This window comes from Aplidium turbinatum, chromosome 15 (genome assembly GCF_918807975.1).
Source record: "Aplidium turbinatum chromosome 15, kaAplTurb1.1, whole genome shotgun sequence".
In the NCBI taxonomy this organism is placed as follows: Eukaryota; Metazoa; Chordata; class Ascidiacea; order Aplousobranchia; family Polyclinidae; genus Aplidium; species Aplidium turbinatum.
This window is the reverse complement of record NC_137486.1, coordinates 7,654,040-7,669,991: the sequence shown is the minus strand read 5'-3', so window position 1 is coordinate 7,669,991 and position 15,952 is coordinate 7,654,040. Positions and strand designations below refer to the sequence as shown.

At 39.9% G+C, this 15,952-nt stretch overlaps 3 protein-coding genes across 3 annotated transcripts in view; 2 read left to right on the top strand and 1 right to left on the bottom strand.

Annotated features, from left to right (window-relative positions):
• The first annotated feature begins 260 nt into the window (after nt 1–260).
• Nucleotides 261–791, top strand: LOC145783916 (uncharacterized). The gene has a single exon (XM_082595678.1). It carries the CDS (start codon nt 261–263, stop codon nt 789–791), a length of 531 nt encoding a protein of 176 aa, XP_082451804.1.
• Nucleotides 792–3,693: 2,902 nt separating this feature from the next.
• LOC145783915 (uncharacterized) lies at nt 3,694–4,221 on the top strand. The gene has a single exon (XM_082595677.1). It carries the CDS (start codon nt 3,694–3,696, stop codon nt 4,219–4,221), a length of 528 nt encoding a protein of 175 aa, XP_082451803.1.
• A 2,653-nt stretch (nt 4,222–6,874) lies between these two features.
• Nucleotides 6,875–15,952, bottom strand: part of LOC145783914 (uncharacterized) — a 43,178-nt gene continuing 34,100 nt past the window's right edge. Inside the window, exons 22-31 of the mRNA XM_082595676.1 lie at nt 14,649–14,774; nt 14,104–14,252; nt 13,628–13,736; nt 13,296–13,448; nt 12,890–13,089; nt 12,266–12,503; nt 11,272–11,871; nt 10,861–11,049; nt 10,561–10,704; nt 6,875–10,063 (exon numbers count right to left, since the gene is read on the bottom strand). Of these exons, the coding sequence (XP_082451802.1) occupies nt 9,927–10,063; nt 10,561–10,704; nt 10,861–11,049; nt 11,272–11,871; nt 12,266–12,503; nt 12,890–13,089; nt 13,296–13,448; nt 13,628–13,736; nt 14,104–14,252; nt 14,649–14,774 (2,045 nt within the window). The 3' untranslated portion in view covers nt 6,875–9,926. The remainder of the gene's footprint in view (nt 10,064–10,560; nt 10,705–10,860; nt 11,050–11,271; nt 11,872–12,265; nt 12,504–12,889; nt 13,090–13,295; nt 13,449–13,627; nt 13,737–14,103; nt 14,253–14,648; nt 14,775–15,952) is intronic.

Below are 15,952 nucleotides of genomic sequence, written 5' to 3'. Positions count from 1 at the left end.
GTGCTTAGCGTACACTATCCGACCACACCTACAACCCATACGCCAAACTGGTGACCCCCGACAAAGCCTTTTTCTAGCAGTGCATTGCCTGTTAGTGTTTTGTGTAAATTTATATACCATAATGTGTGTAGACTAACTTAATCTTTTTTTTCTAATCAATTTTTGTTATCATTGTGGCTACACACACCTACAATACACGCCACCAATCACGCATCACACAAAATAACTCTCATACCTCACCAAACACTAGTAGCAGCGTGATGACAGAGCACAACCCAACAACTTCCATTTTAAAACCGGGTAAACGAGTCACCCAAGAATTTTGCAAATCTGCCCCTAAGGCATGGTTTGCTAATTTTAATAGAGTGTGCCAGAAGTGGAGCATAGTTGAGGATTCAGACAAGATTGAAGCTTTAATGTCTTGTCTGGATTCATCAACTATGATTGCAGTGCAACCACTTTTGGCAAGACAAAAGCAATTCCCGGACATCCAAAGCTTTCTGATAAGCAAATTCACAGAACTCTTATGCGACCAAATCCAAAAGTTAGTTTCTGTCAAGCAGTTAGGTGATGTAAAACCTTCGGAGTTTGTGGCTAACATGAGAGTAAATATCTCGGAGTCAGACATGTCCGACTCTGTGGTGAAGTCCATGTTGGTCGACAAACTTCCACAAGAGGTTAAAATTGCATTGGCACCACTTCATGAGGCTTCACTAGAGGAGTATGCAATAGCAGCAGACCATGCTATGAAGCATAGGCTACTGCCCCTTTATCTTTTGTGGGTGCTGTAAACAAAGAGCCCCAGCAGTCTGAAATGCTTAGGGTAAATTTACAGCTGGAGTCATTGACCAAGTCAGTGCAAGAATTAATGAGGACTCTTCCAAGCCAAGCTTTTTCCCAGAACACAGGTCCATCACATGCTAGGTTTGCACCAAAACCACAAGCTCCACCCTAAAATTACTCTCGCGTGGCTAGAACACACAATACAATGTGTTTCTATCACCAACGGTTTGGTGCAAATGCTCGCAAATGTAACCCTCCTTGCTCTTTCCAGAGAAACTGGTAGGTTGCACTGCGAGATCGACTGTGCCCAGTGCAACAAAACTTCCATTTCATAAAAGTCACAGTCCACTTCTTCACATTAGGGATCACAAGTCAGGTTTATGCTTCATGATAGACAGTGGTGCTGAAATAAGCTTGGTTAGGCCGTATAAGTCTGAAAAACATTTAAAAACACATAGTCATTCTTTAGTGGGGGTGAATGGAACTTCCATTGCCACTTTTGGACATCGAACCATGAACTTGCAGTTTGGTGATAAAACTTCAAGGTTTCGGTGGATTTTTGTAGTGGCCGAAGTGTCTCAAAATATTCTTGGTGCTGATTTTCTCAAACATTTTAATTTATGCGTCGACTTCAGTCAATCTTGTCTGAGAAGTGTCCAGTCAATTGCATGGCCACTTTACCCAAAAATGGTAGCACATGTAGGTGCACCCAAAGCATTTGTAGCCACCAATTCCTTCTTACAAATTTTAGAAAAATATCCTGATTTAACGCGTCCACCAAACAAAGACAAACCAATCCAGCACAATATCACCCACACTATTGAAACCACTGGCTATCCTTGTTCCGCACGCGTTCGCCCTTTGTCACCTGAAAAATTAAAAGCGGCCAAAGAAGAAATTGACATGCTCCTTGAAGCAGGCATAATTAGTAGGTCCAACTCTAACTTTTCCTCAGCCCTGCATATGGTACCTAAAGGAAACTCTGGTGTTTTTCGTCTATGTGGAGACTATCGTTCCTTAAACGTCCAAACAGTGCCTGATATGTATCCTACACCTTCGATCAATCAGTTGTTGCACAGATTGCAAGGTTCTTCTATCTTCAGTAAAATAGACTTAGTTCGAGCTTACCACCAAATCCCTTTGTCGTCCGAGTCAAGACATAAGACTGCCATCACATGTCCTTTAGGTCTGTTTGAATATAATTTTATGCCTTTCGGATTAAGAAATGCTTCCAGCACCTTTCAACGCTTCATTGATCATGTCTGTCATGGTTTAACCAACGTAATGGCATATGTAGATGACATAATTATATTTTCTGAAAATGAAGAAGACCACAAAATGCATTTACATAAGTTATTCCGCAGGCTGGATGAGTATGGAATAATCATCAATCCTACAAAATCTGAATTTGGTAAGAGTGAATTACTGTTTTTAGGGCATCTGGTGTCTAAGGATGGTGTGCGACCCACCCCTGACAAGGTCAAGGCAATTTCTGAATTTCCCTTGCCTGAAACAACAAAACAATTAAGACGTTATCTGGGCATGGTAAACTACTACCACAGATTCATACCACATGCAGCTCAATGCTTAGCACCCCTCAATGACTTGATTTCTGGTAAAACACGTGCGGATAAAAAGATTGTTTGGGCTAAATGGGCAGAAAAAGCTTTTTTCGACAGCAAAGTAGTTTTGGCTGAAGCATCAATTTTGGTGTATCCACTGGAAAATGCTCCTTTAAGTATGATGGTTGATGCCAGTGACACAGCAATAGGTGGTGTGTTGCAAGTGAAAATTGATGGGTCCTGGTCTCCTGTAGCTTTCTTTTCGAGACGACTGGATAAGACACAGAAATCTTATTCTGCCTTTGATAGGGAGTTATTAGCGGCCTACAGTACTCTTAAACATTTCCATCATTATGTAGAAGGAAAGGACTTTACTCTTTTCACTGATCACAAGCCTTTAGTAAGTGCATTTCTTTCCAAATCTAATCAATCTATCTTGAGGCGAGTCAGGCAGATGAGCTACATCACAGAATTTACTTCAAACATCAAACACATTCAAGGGTCTGCAAATTTTACTGCTGATGCTCTTTCTCGAATTGAAATTAATGGTGTGCTACATGTGCAAAGTGGCATTAATTTCTCCAAAGTGGCTGCAGCCCAAGAGTGTGATGAAGCTGTTCAGAGCATGCTCAACAATCCACAGGCATCTGGGCTGTTCTTAGACCAGTATGCTATTCCAGGTGTTCAAGATAAACTCATATGGTGTGACACTTCAACTGCTGTGGTTCGACCGGTAATTCCACTAAAATATAGAAAGATGGTCTTTGACCAGTTGCATTCATTAAGTCATCCTGGAGTAAGGGCTACTCATGATCTTATTTCGCGGCGTTTTGTGTGGCCAGGCATGCGAAAAGAGATTGCCAGCTGGGTAAAAGAGTGTCAGTCTTGTCAACGAAGCAAAGTCATTCGCCACAACATTGCTCCATTAAAGGATTTCAAAATGCCTCAGTCACGGTTTGAACACATTCACATTGACTTGGTAGGTCCCTTACCGGAATCAAGCGGCTATAAATACCTATTTACAGCAGTAGATCGTTTTACTCGTTGGCCAGTGGCAGTACCCTTGAAGAACATTTCTACAGAATCCGTAATAGATGCCTTTATGTATGGTTTTGTTTCACAGATGGGAGTGCCCAAAACTGTCACTTCTGACAGAGGAGCTCAGTTTGAATCAAATTTGTGGGGTCAGCTCATGAATTTCCTTGGTTGTCGTCGAAATAGAACTACTAGCTACCATCCGCAATGCAATGGCCTAGTAGAGAACATGCATAGATGACTGAAAGATGCTCTACGTAGTTGTAACAACCCAGGTGATTAGTACCATAATCTACGCCTTGTGCTACTCTCTATGCGCAATACAGTCAAACAAGAGTTGAAATGTTCTCCAGCAGAGCTTCTTTATGGTGCCTCCGTGGCCATGCCAGGAGATTTTCAGGTTGAAGGGACTGCTGCTGCTGCTGTTCCTCAGCATGAGTTTGTAAAGACGCTGAAAAATCATTTTAAAGACATTCAGCCTTCACCAACTCGACCCCACCCACAACACAAAAGCCATATTGACCCAGAGCTTATGTTATGTGAGTATGTATGGATTAGAAGAGATGCAACTGCATTTCCTCTGCAGTCACGTTACACAGGTCCTTACCGGGTGATCTCTAGAAATGAAAAATATTTTACTTTAGACATTAAAGACAATAGGAAAACTGTATCCATTGATCGCTTAAAAGCTGCACATATGCCAGAGCTGAACAATCAGCCTACACCTAAATCTTCACCACCTCTGACTTCAGTGACACCGACCGCAACTACTGTTCGTCGCACGAGGTGTGGTCGTAATGTAACTCTTCCTGCACACCTCAATGATTATGTGCAAGTGTAAAGTCTGTCCTCTCACTGTATGTTCTTACATACCATAGTTTCTTTGCTTGTAGTAGGAACTAGATTAGGACCAGTGCGAGGAAATATATCAGCTCTTTTCTTTTCAGGCAGTTGTAGATTCTCTTTCAGCAGGTATTTATTCTGGATGACCAATTCTCTAAAGACTCAACATGTGTTGTATATAACAGGACTGCATACACAGTTCACTTGTTTTATATACACTTTGTGTCTGATAGATGCATGTTATTTCTAGTTTTCTTTGCAGAGGATTGTGGCCAACCCAGCCATGACATCTGTCTGTGGGCTAAGTCAAGCATGTAACTTTCCTAAACCCTTTAACGGAGCACACAATGCATTCAACCATTCGTAGTGATGATATCATTATGTCCTCTGTTGTACTCACTCATGTACTTGAGCATAATTGTACCACTCTGCATGTCTGTGGTGTTGTTTGGTACATCCGGAGTACTATTCGACGTTTGGAGAGTACTAAGATCTGCAATAGGCATCAAGTTCTCCCTTCCACATTGTTTTCTTCCATTTTTTTTTTTTCGTATACAAGCCATACTCCATTTTGACGATTGTTTGAGAACCGTTCATCCAGAAGTATCTTGACTGAGTAACCTCATCTTGACAGAATCTTGCCTTGTTTTTCTTTTGTCTATTCGCACGTACAATTACCTAATCATTGTACACATACTACATTTCCTTGCCATGGAACATACACTGTAACACATCATGTTGTAGCAGTTGATTCGTTTATTTTTTTGTATGTTCGCAATTGTTAGCAACATTTCTGTGTTGGAGTAGTTTTCACTCTAAGCAACCGCAATTATTGTTAACCCAGCAGCCGTCATGCTGTTATGTTTTGAGTAAGTTTGTGAGCATCATTGTTATTATTGTATGATAAGTCATTGTTTTATGTTTAAACCATTCGAAGTTAACTACTACGTCATTACCAGGGTAGACTTGGGCAGCAACCCCGTCGATAATTGCATTTGTTTACCTATCTTGTGCACGTTTAATGATCAACCGACAACACATAGTTTTGGCCGCATAATTTGAAAGAAAACTAGTGCTACAAACAAGACTGTTATAAAGATTCCTGCAAACGCATCAGTCCGAGCCACCAGCATCTTCATCGAGAAGTCACGCCAAGAAGCATGTCGATGTTTGATCATTTCATCAACTCATGATCTAATCATCTGGCGCCAAGTGATGTGGCGTTCCCCTTTACAATTCTGCCTGCGTCTGAATAGTTCTGTCCGCTAGAGGTCGCCAAGGCTGGAACGTGGCTCGCGCCGCGGATGAATACTAAACAGGGACTTTTGAAAACAACAACTCAGCGATCGGACGTGAAGGAAAGCGATGCACAAAAGACAATAAAGAAATGACATTCGGAAATCGGAACATGGCTACAAGGTTGAACCCGGACTATTGATTAAGGACATTTATTCTATTAAGTAGTATTACTGTGTGTGTAACCTGGTCTGCCCTGGTGACGTTAATTTGTATTATCTTCTACCATTGTTAATTAATGTTATTGTGTTTACTTTGAATTATTATACTACTTCTACAATGCTTACTTTAGTGTGGTATTAATAGACAGTGCACTCTAGAAGAGTTAAGGTTAGAACAACGCCCCTTCTGAGCTAGGAGTCGCATGTCGGTAGTGCTTAGCGTACACTATCCGACCACACCTAAAACCCATCTGTTGTCCTGACATCTTGCTGTAGGCCTATGATCTGCCCATTTTCCTTTTTAATAGTTATTAGCCTACAATATCCCGTAATTTTGTTTAATTTCGAAGCCATTTAGAAGTTTTTTTGTCTTGTCATGTTAAACCCATCATAATATGTTTATGCCCTCTTTGCATTGATCTAAAGTAAACTTAGATCAGAATCATAGCCCATAAGCCCAATAAACGTCTTTCTCCGCATTCTTTGTAAATTTTTTCTGAGCAAATCGTTTGCTTTAAATTAATATTTTTGAAATCTAAATAAAATCCTTCTTGATTTTTGTACCGCATAAGAAAGTAATTGCGTGTCAAAATCAATGCGATTTAAATGACAATGCGAAAAGTATTTAAAAGTAATTTTGAATTAGCATAGTTTCAACTTCAGTTTTGCAACACTATTATACGTTTTTGTGTTAATTCCCAGATCAACAGCTACTGTACTTAAAGTCATGCAGGTTGAAAAAGAATCGATAAAAAGAGCACTTCTTGCACTTCTTGCTTGGCTGCTAAAACTATACAAAACTTTAAACATAAAGCAAACGTGAAGTGCGATCCCTTATTGTGAATAAGTTAAGTAGCTGACTATAAAATTGTGATCTCAGTCACCTGCTGTTGGCTAAATGTGATCTGTGTTCCCAAATTTTGTAATTTATTTTCAGGTTATATGAGTTAAGTAGAGGGAATTGATGAGTATTGTGAGATCAGGTGGGAGACATACCGAGACGTTGTTTGTACGGTACTTAAGGTAATGTGGCGTTTCAAATCTTAGGCTTTTGAGCTATTTTTCATGATTAATCGAATTAGAAATTTGATTTTTAAATATCTTACTTTAACCTTAAATCAGCTAAAAATTTCTTTCTATAAAAGACCCTTAATTTCAGTAAATACTCAATACTCATGGCACAAAATGTGATTTCTATGACATTATTTTTACTACAGCAGCCCAAATAAGCAATAAAAAACAATGTTAGCCGAAGCGACAAATTTCATCAGGTACAGCAACATCACTTCTCTGTAGCGTGAATGCGGAACAACATAGACAATTAAACATATGATAAAGGCAGAACTTTAGCAACTTTGTAGAATTATCCTTGAATACACCAATGCTGACCGAAGAAAGCTATTCTGCTTGCATGGTGGTCAGCGAGAGAAACACCGGCAGAAAACAGAAATTAATCAGATGGACAAAATTATTTTTAGAAATAAACTTTTAAGGAGTTGACGAAAACATTTTAAGCTGAACTATTTCATAAAAGGTTATGTACATCAGTGCATGAGCACACAAGTAGAGAGAGCTAAGGATACCCAATGTCTATGAGATATATCTAGAGCGAAATGATAATTATAAATACAAAAAAGTTCCAGCAAATTGGCTTCAATGTGGATACAGGGGTCTAAAAAGTTGTAAGATGTCCTTGGTGGATTCAGTGGGCATGAAGACTACAAGCCACTATATAACCAACATGATGAGTGCGTGAGTAGAATCTCCTCCAATAATTTATAAAAATTTATTTAAGTTATGATTTCTTTATCTGCAATGTCAGTTCAAGGTCATCAAGTAGTCGCCATTTGTTTCAATGCATCGCGAAGTTGAATAATTAACAAATTTAAAGAGAAAATTAATCGCACAGATTAAAACAAACACGATCGCCACTGCTCCGAATTTTTATGTTTATTGTTGGAAGTTTTTACATAATTTAACGTGGAAAGCAACCGCTCACACATCATTGGCCAATTTTTAAAATATTGCGTGTTTTATTTTTTCTTGCCTTTAATCGCACTGCAGTATAACCTTGTGAAATTTTATTTTGTATGTTATTCGCTCTGAGGATGCGCATTGTCATCAGAGGTGGGCAGTAACTAGTTACAAAAGTAACTAGTTACTGTAACTAGTTACTTTTTGAGTAACTGTAACGGTAACTTCGTTACTATTTTCCAAAAGTAACGAAACGCGGTAACTAGTTCCTATTTTAGCACTTTTTCAACAGTTACAGTTACAAGTTACTTTTGTATTGAAATTTATGTTTCTAATTGCCGTCCATTATACTCTGCACATGCTTGTGTCATGCTTTATGCGTGTTTGCTACGCGTTGCTCAATAATGCATTCTTCTCGCAGCTGTATCGGAGCAGCACTGCCCATGCGCGGCGCTCTTGTTTTGTGATCTTATGGAGCAGAATTGCCATATTGGCAAATTTATCGCCAAAATCCAGAAATCTGACGATTTTTTAAGACGTTTGGCTTCATATTTATGGTTTGGCGATTTGGCTCTTTTTTAGCGCTTTTTGAGAACTGATTTGGTTAAATTAATTGCTTTTGGTGATTGATCAATATGTGACTTTCTATGCAATGTTTAGCAAAAGTGTTTGGCAACACTTGATAGCTCAGTTCATGCTTGTCGTATAGCTGCCAGAGGTGTACAGGAGTCGTATTTTTGGAGTATTTAGGACCCGGAGTCTCGGTGTTACGTTCACTGTTCGCAACCTTATTACATCATTGTTTTCTCGATTCAAAATTGGAAGTCGATGTCTAAGTAACTTCGAGTCATAGCAGGGAAAACAAATTATTTCCTTTGTTTCGAGAATTTAAAGAGAATATAGTTTCGGAAGAGAGTTTTCTTTTTTGTACCAAAGACAGGCAAAACACAACAATACCACAGGGTTGAGCATTACAACAATATAGTTTACATATTTACAAGTAGTTTAACAGTCAAACGTTTTCGGCTTAACTTAAGCCCTCATCAGGAATCTGAAAATATGTATAAATTGTAATAAATTTAAACTTTTTGAAAGTAACTATAACTAACTGACTATAAGCATCAAGAAACACGCAACGATTATAAGCAATAGTGTGGAAAACAGACAAACGGAAAACAAACTACATTAGGAAAAGGCAACTGCGTAACTAGAAAAGAATTTGCACCACAGGGTGCGTGATACATCTAATAAATGTTGAGGAGAATGGATGCGCCTCCCGCAAATAATTGTTTGTTTAAATTTGGATTACAGCGTTTATGTTGAGATTTATGAGTAACTGAAAGTAACTAGTAACTGAAACTAGTAACTGTAACTAGTTACATTTTTGAAATCGGTAACTGTAACGGTAACTCAGTTACTATTTTGGCCAAGTAACTGTAACTGTAACTCAGTTACTTTTGAAAGTAACTTTGCCCACCTCTGATTGGAATGGTGCGCGAAACATCAGCGAAGCAATAAACCATCTTTTTTGTTGTTACTTTTACTTTCAATTTCATCAGATGAACGCTGCAACTAGTGCTAGAAACGATAATTGTCCTGATGAACACCCAAACTTTTCAGTATTCAGGCAAGATTATTGTAAGCAAGCAGAAGGTGGATGGAAATGGTCGAGCGGTTTTCTCAAGGGACTTGGAAAAAACAAAGATTTCCAACAAAATCTTGTGTGCCAAGTAGATTACTCACCGTCAGCAGAGTCCAACAGAAGCTTTTCTATGCTTACAATTCCAGAGCTATGTGATTATTGAACACCTAAGGCTTACTGCAAACAACATTGACAGAGGTTAAATGAGAATAATTTCATGAGCAAGAACAGACATGATAGCTAGCGAAGACATGATGGCGACAATATCAAAGTCGAGCAAGACAAAACGTTTTCAGTGATCGTAAATAAAATGAATTGATTTAAGCTCAACTGATGGTAAATCCACGTAACGTGTAGGAAAAAGATACGGCAAAAGAGCAAAATTTATAAATTTTCGTATAAATGACAAACTCGCCAACATTTACGCATACGAAAAGCTGTTGAAAGATTGAAAAAGTGAATTCTTAAAAATTATTAACCCAAATAACAAAATCCGTCGTTTTTACATTGATGCAACGTCTGCAGACGTTGCATCAATTTAAAAATGACAAATTTTGCTGTTCGGGAAACTGGTTGGAAAGGTGGAACAGAAAATACTATTAATAAAAGTAAACATTGCAACTCCGACGGCTATAACTTGTCGCCTGAAACCGCCATGTCCATCAAAGCGTCCTCCGTTTCACTGGGCGGTTCACCGACCTTCGGGGAAGCGGTGAAATCAGTGTTGAGAGAAGTCAAGGTACCGTATGATGGTAGGGGCTTAGGCGCTGGAAAGAAAATTGTTTCAAAGTCGAGGTTGACAGAATAAAACCAAAAGTTGAGAACTTCATATGCACTCGTTACCTAACCACGAAAGATTCCATTTTTATATTGTTTGGCGACGTTGAAACAACGTAAAAGCAGCAGCTTTCGTTGGCTGGTGAATTCGAATACCCATAGCCTATAGCAAATTTGTCTGTAGACGTTGAATCAATGAAAAAAATGGCTGATTTGCTGTCTGGGTAAACATGACAAAAGTTTACATTGAATGACCGTTGTGCTTACCCAGCATCTAACACTATTAGGCATGTGTTCTAGCGACGACAGGATACCGTAAGTTGTTGAAAACAATAGCCAGTTTTTTTACGACGTTTCATCAATCAGGACGACTGACTTCCTCAAGGAAAAGGAAAGTCATTCGCGACTGCTGCGCGCAAACCGCCATGACTGCCATGCGATTAACTACAACGGTATCTAGTTGTGTGATGACACGACTTGCACTTACCCTGCTGAGAGAAAGTAGGCAAGGATGGTGTGGGAACAACAGAAGTTGGTGTCTGTGCTCTGACTTGCTTGCTTGGCATGGTCCCGTCGTCTATTACAAGACGATCATCAGGACTTTGTGGCCTCTCTTTTGATGTGGGCAAAGCTACAATGATAAGAAACGATGTTTGTTTGAAAGTTTATAAGACTAAAGTTAACAACAGCTGTGCTACTGTTCACAGAGTCCACATGAATGCAACATACGGCAATTAAGCAGACTTAAGTTCTTCATCGTTATTTAAAACTTCAGCTGGACATCTACCTTTGTTCTCCGAAGCATCCCCGGTGTGCTTCTTAGGAAGAGGATGAAGGAATGTTTGATTCATGAAGGTTGGAGTTGATCGTTTCCCCAAGACAGGAGAGGCACGGACGGACTTGCTGCTTCCATTGGAAGAATTATCGTCGTTGGACTCGATTGATGACGCAGATAAAGGACGAGGAGTGGACAAATCTGAAAAAAACTCTTTTGTGATGATGATAATATACTCGGCTGCATTAAAACTGTTTTTCTTGATCGACAGTCATGATATCATTTTGCAATCAAAGTAGAAAAATTGCTCATAACAGTGTGCTACACACATAATTGATGAAACAACTCAGCAAAACAGCAAAATGAATGTGGATGTATTGTACAGCTAAACAAACCCTTCTTGTTTACTCAAGAAGCACTGACCTGATGAATGAGGTGGTGGCTTTTTAGACTTCAACAGCGCTTGTAAGCTTCCCTCAGTTTTAAACTGACCGGAGCCACCGAAAGAAGGATGTCTACCTTGTGGTGGGGTCACCGATCTTGGGGATTTATTGCTCGGGGGGCGACCTTGGGCCAAACGCTTCGTGATATCAGCACTTGTGTTCGTAGCAGTAGGCTTGCTTACAACCGTTCCGGCAACTATGTCTTGGAGTTTCGAACTCCCGTCGCTTGTTTTGGAAATACTCGAAGACCCTTGCGCTGACAATAAGTTGCTTTTGCTATCTCTCGATGGCGTCATCGGCCGAGGCTTGTCTTTCTTTGTAACCAGGTTACTCCGGTTGACACCGGTATTGAGCTTGGCCGAGTGAGCTTGTGATTTGTTGTAAGGACCCTGCTTCGCAGGAAGAGATCCCTTAGGTACACCGCGATCGTCAACGACGGATTTTCCGCCAAGAAGCTTAGGTGACTGGCCAGACAGTAACTTGCCACCGCTTCCTTGCATCGACATCCCTGTCGCTTTTAACAAACCGGCCTGGTCTGAAGATAGTGCACGGTCGACTGACTTCGCTGTAGCGGTACCACCTGAAAATAATGAAGCTCATTAAGAAGGATAGAAGATTGTGTTGTTATTTCAACAAAATGCTATTGTTTGAGGTCTTTGAATTCATAAACGCGTATGAAGTAAGGAGTAATTGTTGAAGCTTTAATCCACCAAATGCGCTTCAGTTGGTTAAAAACCCCTGCAGTAAACAGTTAAGAGACGCTGTCCAAAGATGTTGAAAGTCGATACAGTAAACTTTCACTAACACAAGCTTTATTTCTACAAATTAAACTTTTTCAGCAATAAAAAGACATTTTCAAAATCAAACATTTTTGCAAATATATACTCCACAATCGATGACAGAAGTGTTAAATAAAATAAGATAAAGTTTTACTGACGATCTTAAATCAAATTTTCAATCACGAATAAACGTACCAGCGACTTTACGATAAGGGTTGCTAGTTAAAAGTGATCCTGCCCTTCCGCCGCCATCAAAGAGCAACTTATCTGCAAGTTCACTGATGGAAGCCTTCCGAGGTTTGTTGGTGGCGCCTTTGCTTTGCTGGGAAACCTGAGAGCCCTTCTGATGAGCCGAGACGGTGGATTTGTTCCCGCCAGTCAGCGAGATCTTGTTCGAACTTAGCTGACCACGGAATCCCGTTGGCCCCGAAATCTGCGAAGTTGTAGAGTTTGTTTGTCTTTAGATCGGCTTTCGATGTCAAATAAAAAGTAGCTGAACTGTTTTTCAAATTCTTTTTACACAATCAAAAAAGTCTGCAACAAAACTTACAGCACAGATAGCTTAATGCTTTAAGGAGGTGTCTATACGCAAATAATATAATTCATACTAGGCCGCGCAGTTTTTGTTGTTATAACTGCTCAATTATCCTATCAGGGCAGAAAAAACCTTATTCCGCACCGGCCACCGCGCATCTACATAGTAAGAATTTGTTCTTCCAAATTAAAATGCTTGACAGTGGCTATATAGATATACCCTCAGACCCAAAAGCTCAAACGAAGAGCAAAGATGCAATGCACTAATTCATAAATAGATCTTACTGCAGAATTAGATTGCAATCCTCCTTTCCCGTTCTTGTTGGATCCGATATTGAGGCTTGTGGAACCACCTCCCAACTTCTTTTCTTTCTTCTTCTTCTCTTGCTCTCCTTGGTAGTTCAAGTACTGTTGGAGTTCGGAAGAATATTGAGTGTCCAAGGATGCAGAATTTCCTCCTGGATTGGAAACTCCTCCAGCGGATGCTGAAAAACATGTTACGTTTTGTACACGTAGAAACAAAATGCAAGTAGCTACCTCGATTTTGCAGGAAAACGAAAATGTATTACAAAACTCTTTTCATTCCTGCTGGGCTACATTGCGATTGTTTTTGACATTGTTATCATGCAATAATACTTCCCAGACCACACGATAGCACATAATTTGTAACAGAGTGAGATCTGTCACATACTCGGTTGGTTCTTCTCGGAGGGGATCTCAGGCGGCGGCGGCTTTGTTTTAGTTGTCGATGATATTGGCGTCCCTTTGTTCATTTGCACGTTCAAGACGATCTTGCCTCGCACTTCGGAGTCGTCGCTTGCTGGTTCAGTCTTCTTACGCTTCACTGAAAATTTAATGCACGAAAGCGTATGCAGAGAAGTGCACTACTTATTCTTATTTCTATGATAAAAAATTTTAATCGCAAAAAAAATGAAATTTTAAAAGTTGACACGATTAAGCTTCAACTTCGTGGACACTGCAGCCACATTACACAACATCCAAGACATTAGGATTCCAACAAACCTGCGTGTTCTCTCTTTTCAGTAGAGGGGGGTCGACCTCGTCGCTTAGGGGGGCCTTTAGGCGTTTCTTCTTTCACAGTTCGTTTCTTTGTTTTTTCTTTGCCATCTCCCTGATATGAAACATGGCAATAATGCTCTAAAATATTCAGCTTTCAATTCCACTACTTAATGATAGTTTAGCTTAGTTTAAACCAGAAAAAACTATGTTATTTTATGAATATAATATGTTAAATATAATCTAGTGCAGCAAGTGAAGCTATAAGTGTGGTCGATCTTAAACAAACACACTCTTTTTATAATGCATCTTAGTGAAGCGGTTAATCACGTTCAACTTTATAAATTTTATGTAAGTAAACTTCAAACTAAATATCTAGGTAAGTCTCCATCATTTCTTCAATGGAGTAAACATATCACAAGATAAGAACTCTACAATAAAAACATCACTTGATATTCAACCAATTGAACAGCAGCTCAAACCTGCAAGGATTGCATCCTCAAGGGCTGGTTTACTTTACCGATCGCATTTTGCCGTACCAAGGGTTTATGACCGCCCAAAGACATGGGAAGCTCCACTGATCTCATGGCATTCTCTGCTGATCCTCTGCGTTGGCTTGCAAGACTGTTCGCTACACAATAAAGTAAGCATTAGCTATTATTCCAATATTTTTTTTTAAAAACATCCATCAACTTTTGCTGTTTCTACAGTGACAATGTAATGATAATAATTAATTGGTGGACAGAGTACGAAGTGAAGAGCTGCGAAGAAAACTTGGCATCCAACAACTAGATGAATGGGGAAGACTCAGTTGGGATGTCCACGTACAACGAATGGAAAGACCTCGTGGCGGCCAACATCCAGAATAGGAGGGCGTCAAGAGCCACCATCACGTCGGATCAACGTTGGCGAGGTCCAACGCTCGCAATGCACGAGAAACAAAGGACGGAACGCCGTGGTGTAACCGTAGCATTACAACTAATTGCATCGAACAACACGTAACATTTAAAACAAGCGATTAATTTACCTTTCGCCAGTTGCATGTTTGACATTTTCTCAGGTTTCACTAAAATTTTGTTTCCCTGGTAGCTCGCCCCTCCTCCAGAGCTGCTGGTAGATGAGAGCAGGCCTTTCAGTGTTGAGTCTTCTGCACCTGTTGTGAAAACATCCAAGCACAATATTCCATGCATATGCTTATGGCCATTAGTAGCGGACAACGGTGGTAATCTAGGCAGCAACATCGGTCATTTTTAAATTGAGGATGTGTTAGTCGTTGATTCAGTCTGCAGACGTTGAATCAATGTAAAAATGACGGATTTTGCTGTCTGGGAATTACTCAGCGACTGAGTCATTAGGCACATACGCAACAGGCCAAAGCTGTCTTTTTACATAGTTTATCATCTAGCGACCTTGGAACGATGTTAAAATGCAGCGTTTGCAGGCTGGGTGGTTATTCAAATAGATATATGAAACAAAAGGAGTCGGCCGCATAGCCGATTGGTTAGAGCCTGGAACGACGTTCGAAAAGGCCCCGGTTCGACAACTCTCATGAGCATGCGGCTGTGTCTTTGGCAGGACACTTAAAGGCATGCCTGAAGGTGGACACGAAGATTGGCTTCCTTGCCTTCCCGACCACTTAATCTAAATCTTCAACCACCAGGTGTAAGCCTGGATACGACACACACATGAAACAAAACTACTGTGCAACAAATAACAAAAACTGCTTTGTTATTGTGTTCTATCTGAATACGCACAGCACACGCTGGGCGACTGTTTCAATACGAACCTTAAAAGGTAGAGCTTTGTATTTGTTAGTAACGTGATATGGAAGATGACATCAATGAGACCAGAGTGCCCAATGCAACCCAGAGTATAAAAGTAGAAAGTGAATTCGTTAAAACCTGTTTCACTTTCATGTCGTCGTGAAAGGGTCGTTTTAAATAAAATGCCTATAAAAATCTATTTCAATAAAAATCGCCAGGATCCAATTAAGGTGAATAGGCTGCACTTAACGAGATGGTTTCACAACGGCAGTGGTTTAACTCACTGTCTACTGTCTAGGTACATAAGAGTACAGTTTGGACTTGCGGATCTAAGATCTTAGACCTGACCACCCATAAAAAGTTAAAACATTCTTATAAATATCTCATAAATACAAATCAGTTAAGAACAACAATCCGGTTTGCATTGTAGAATTTTTATGAAATGAAAGACAGATTAACAAAGACCTGCTTTCCTGAGCATTGAGTTAATTCATAGCGCGCACATTTAATATACACTCGTGCTTTAAACGGCCACTTCAAGGCTAGCATACCACCGCCCAGTACATTG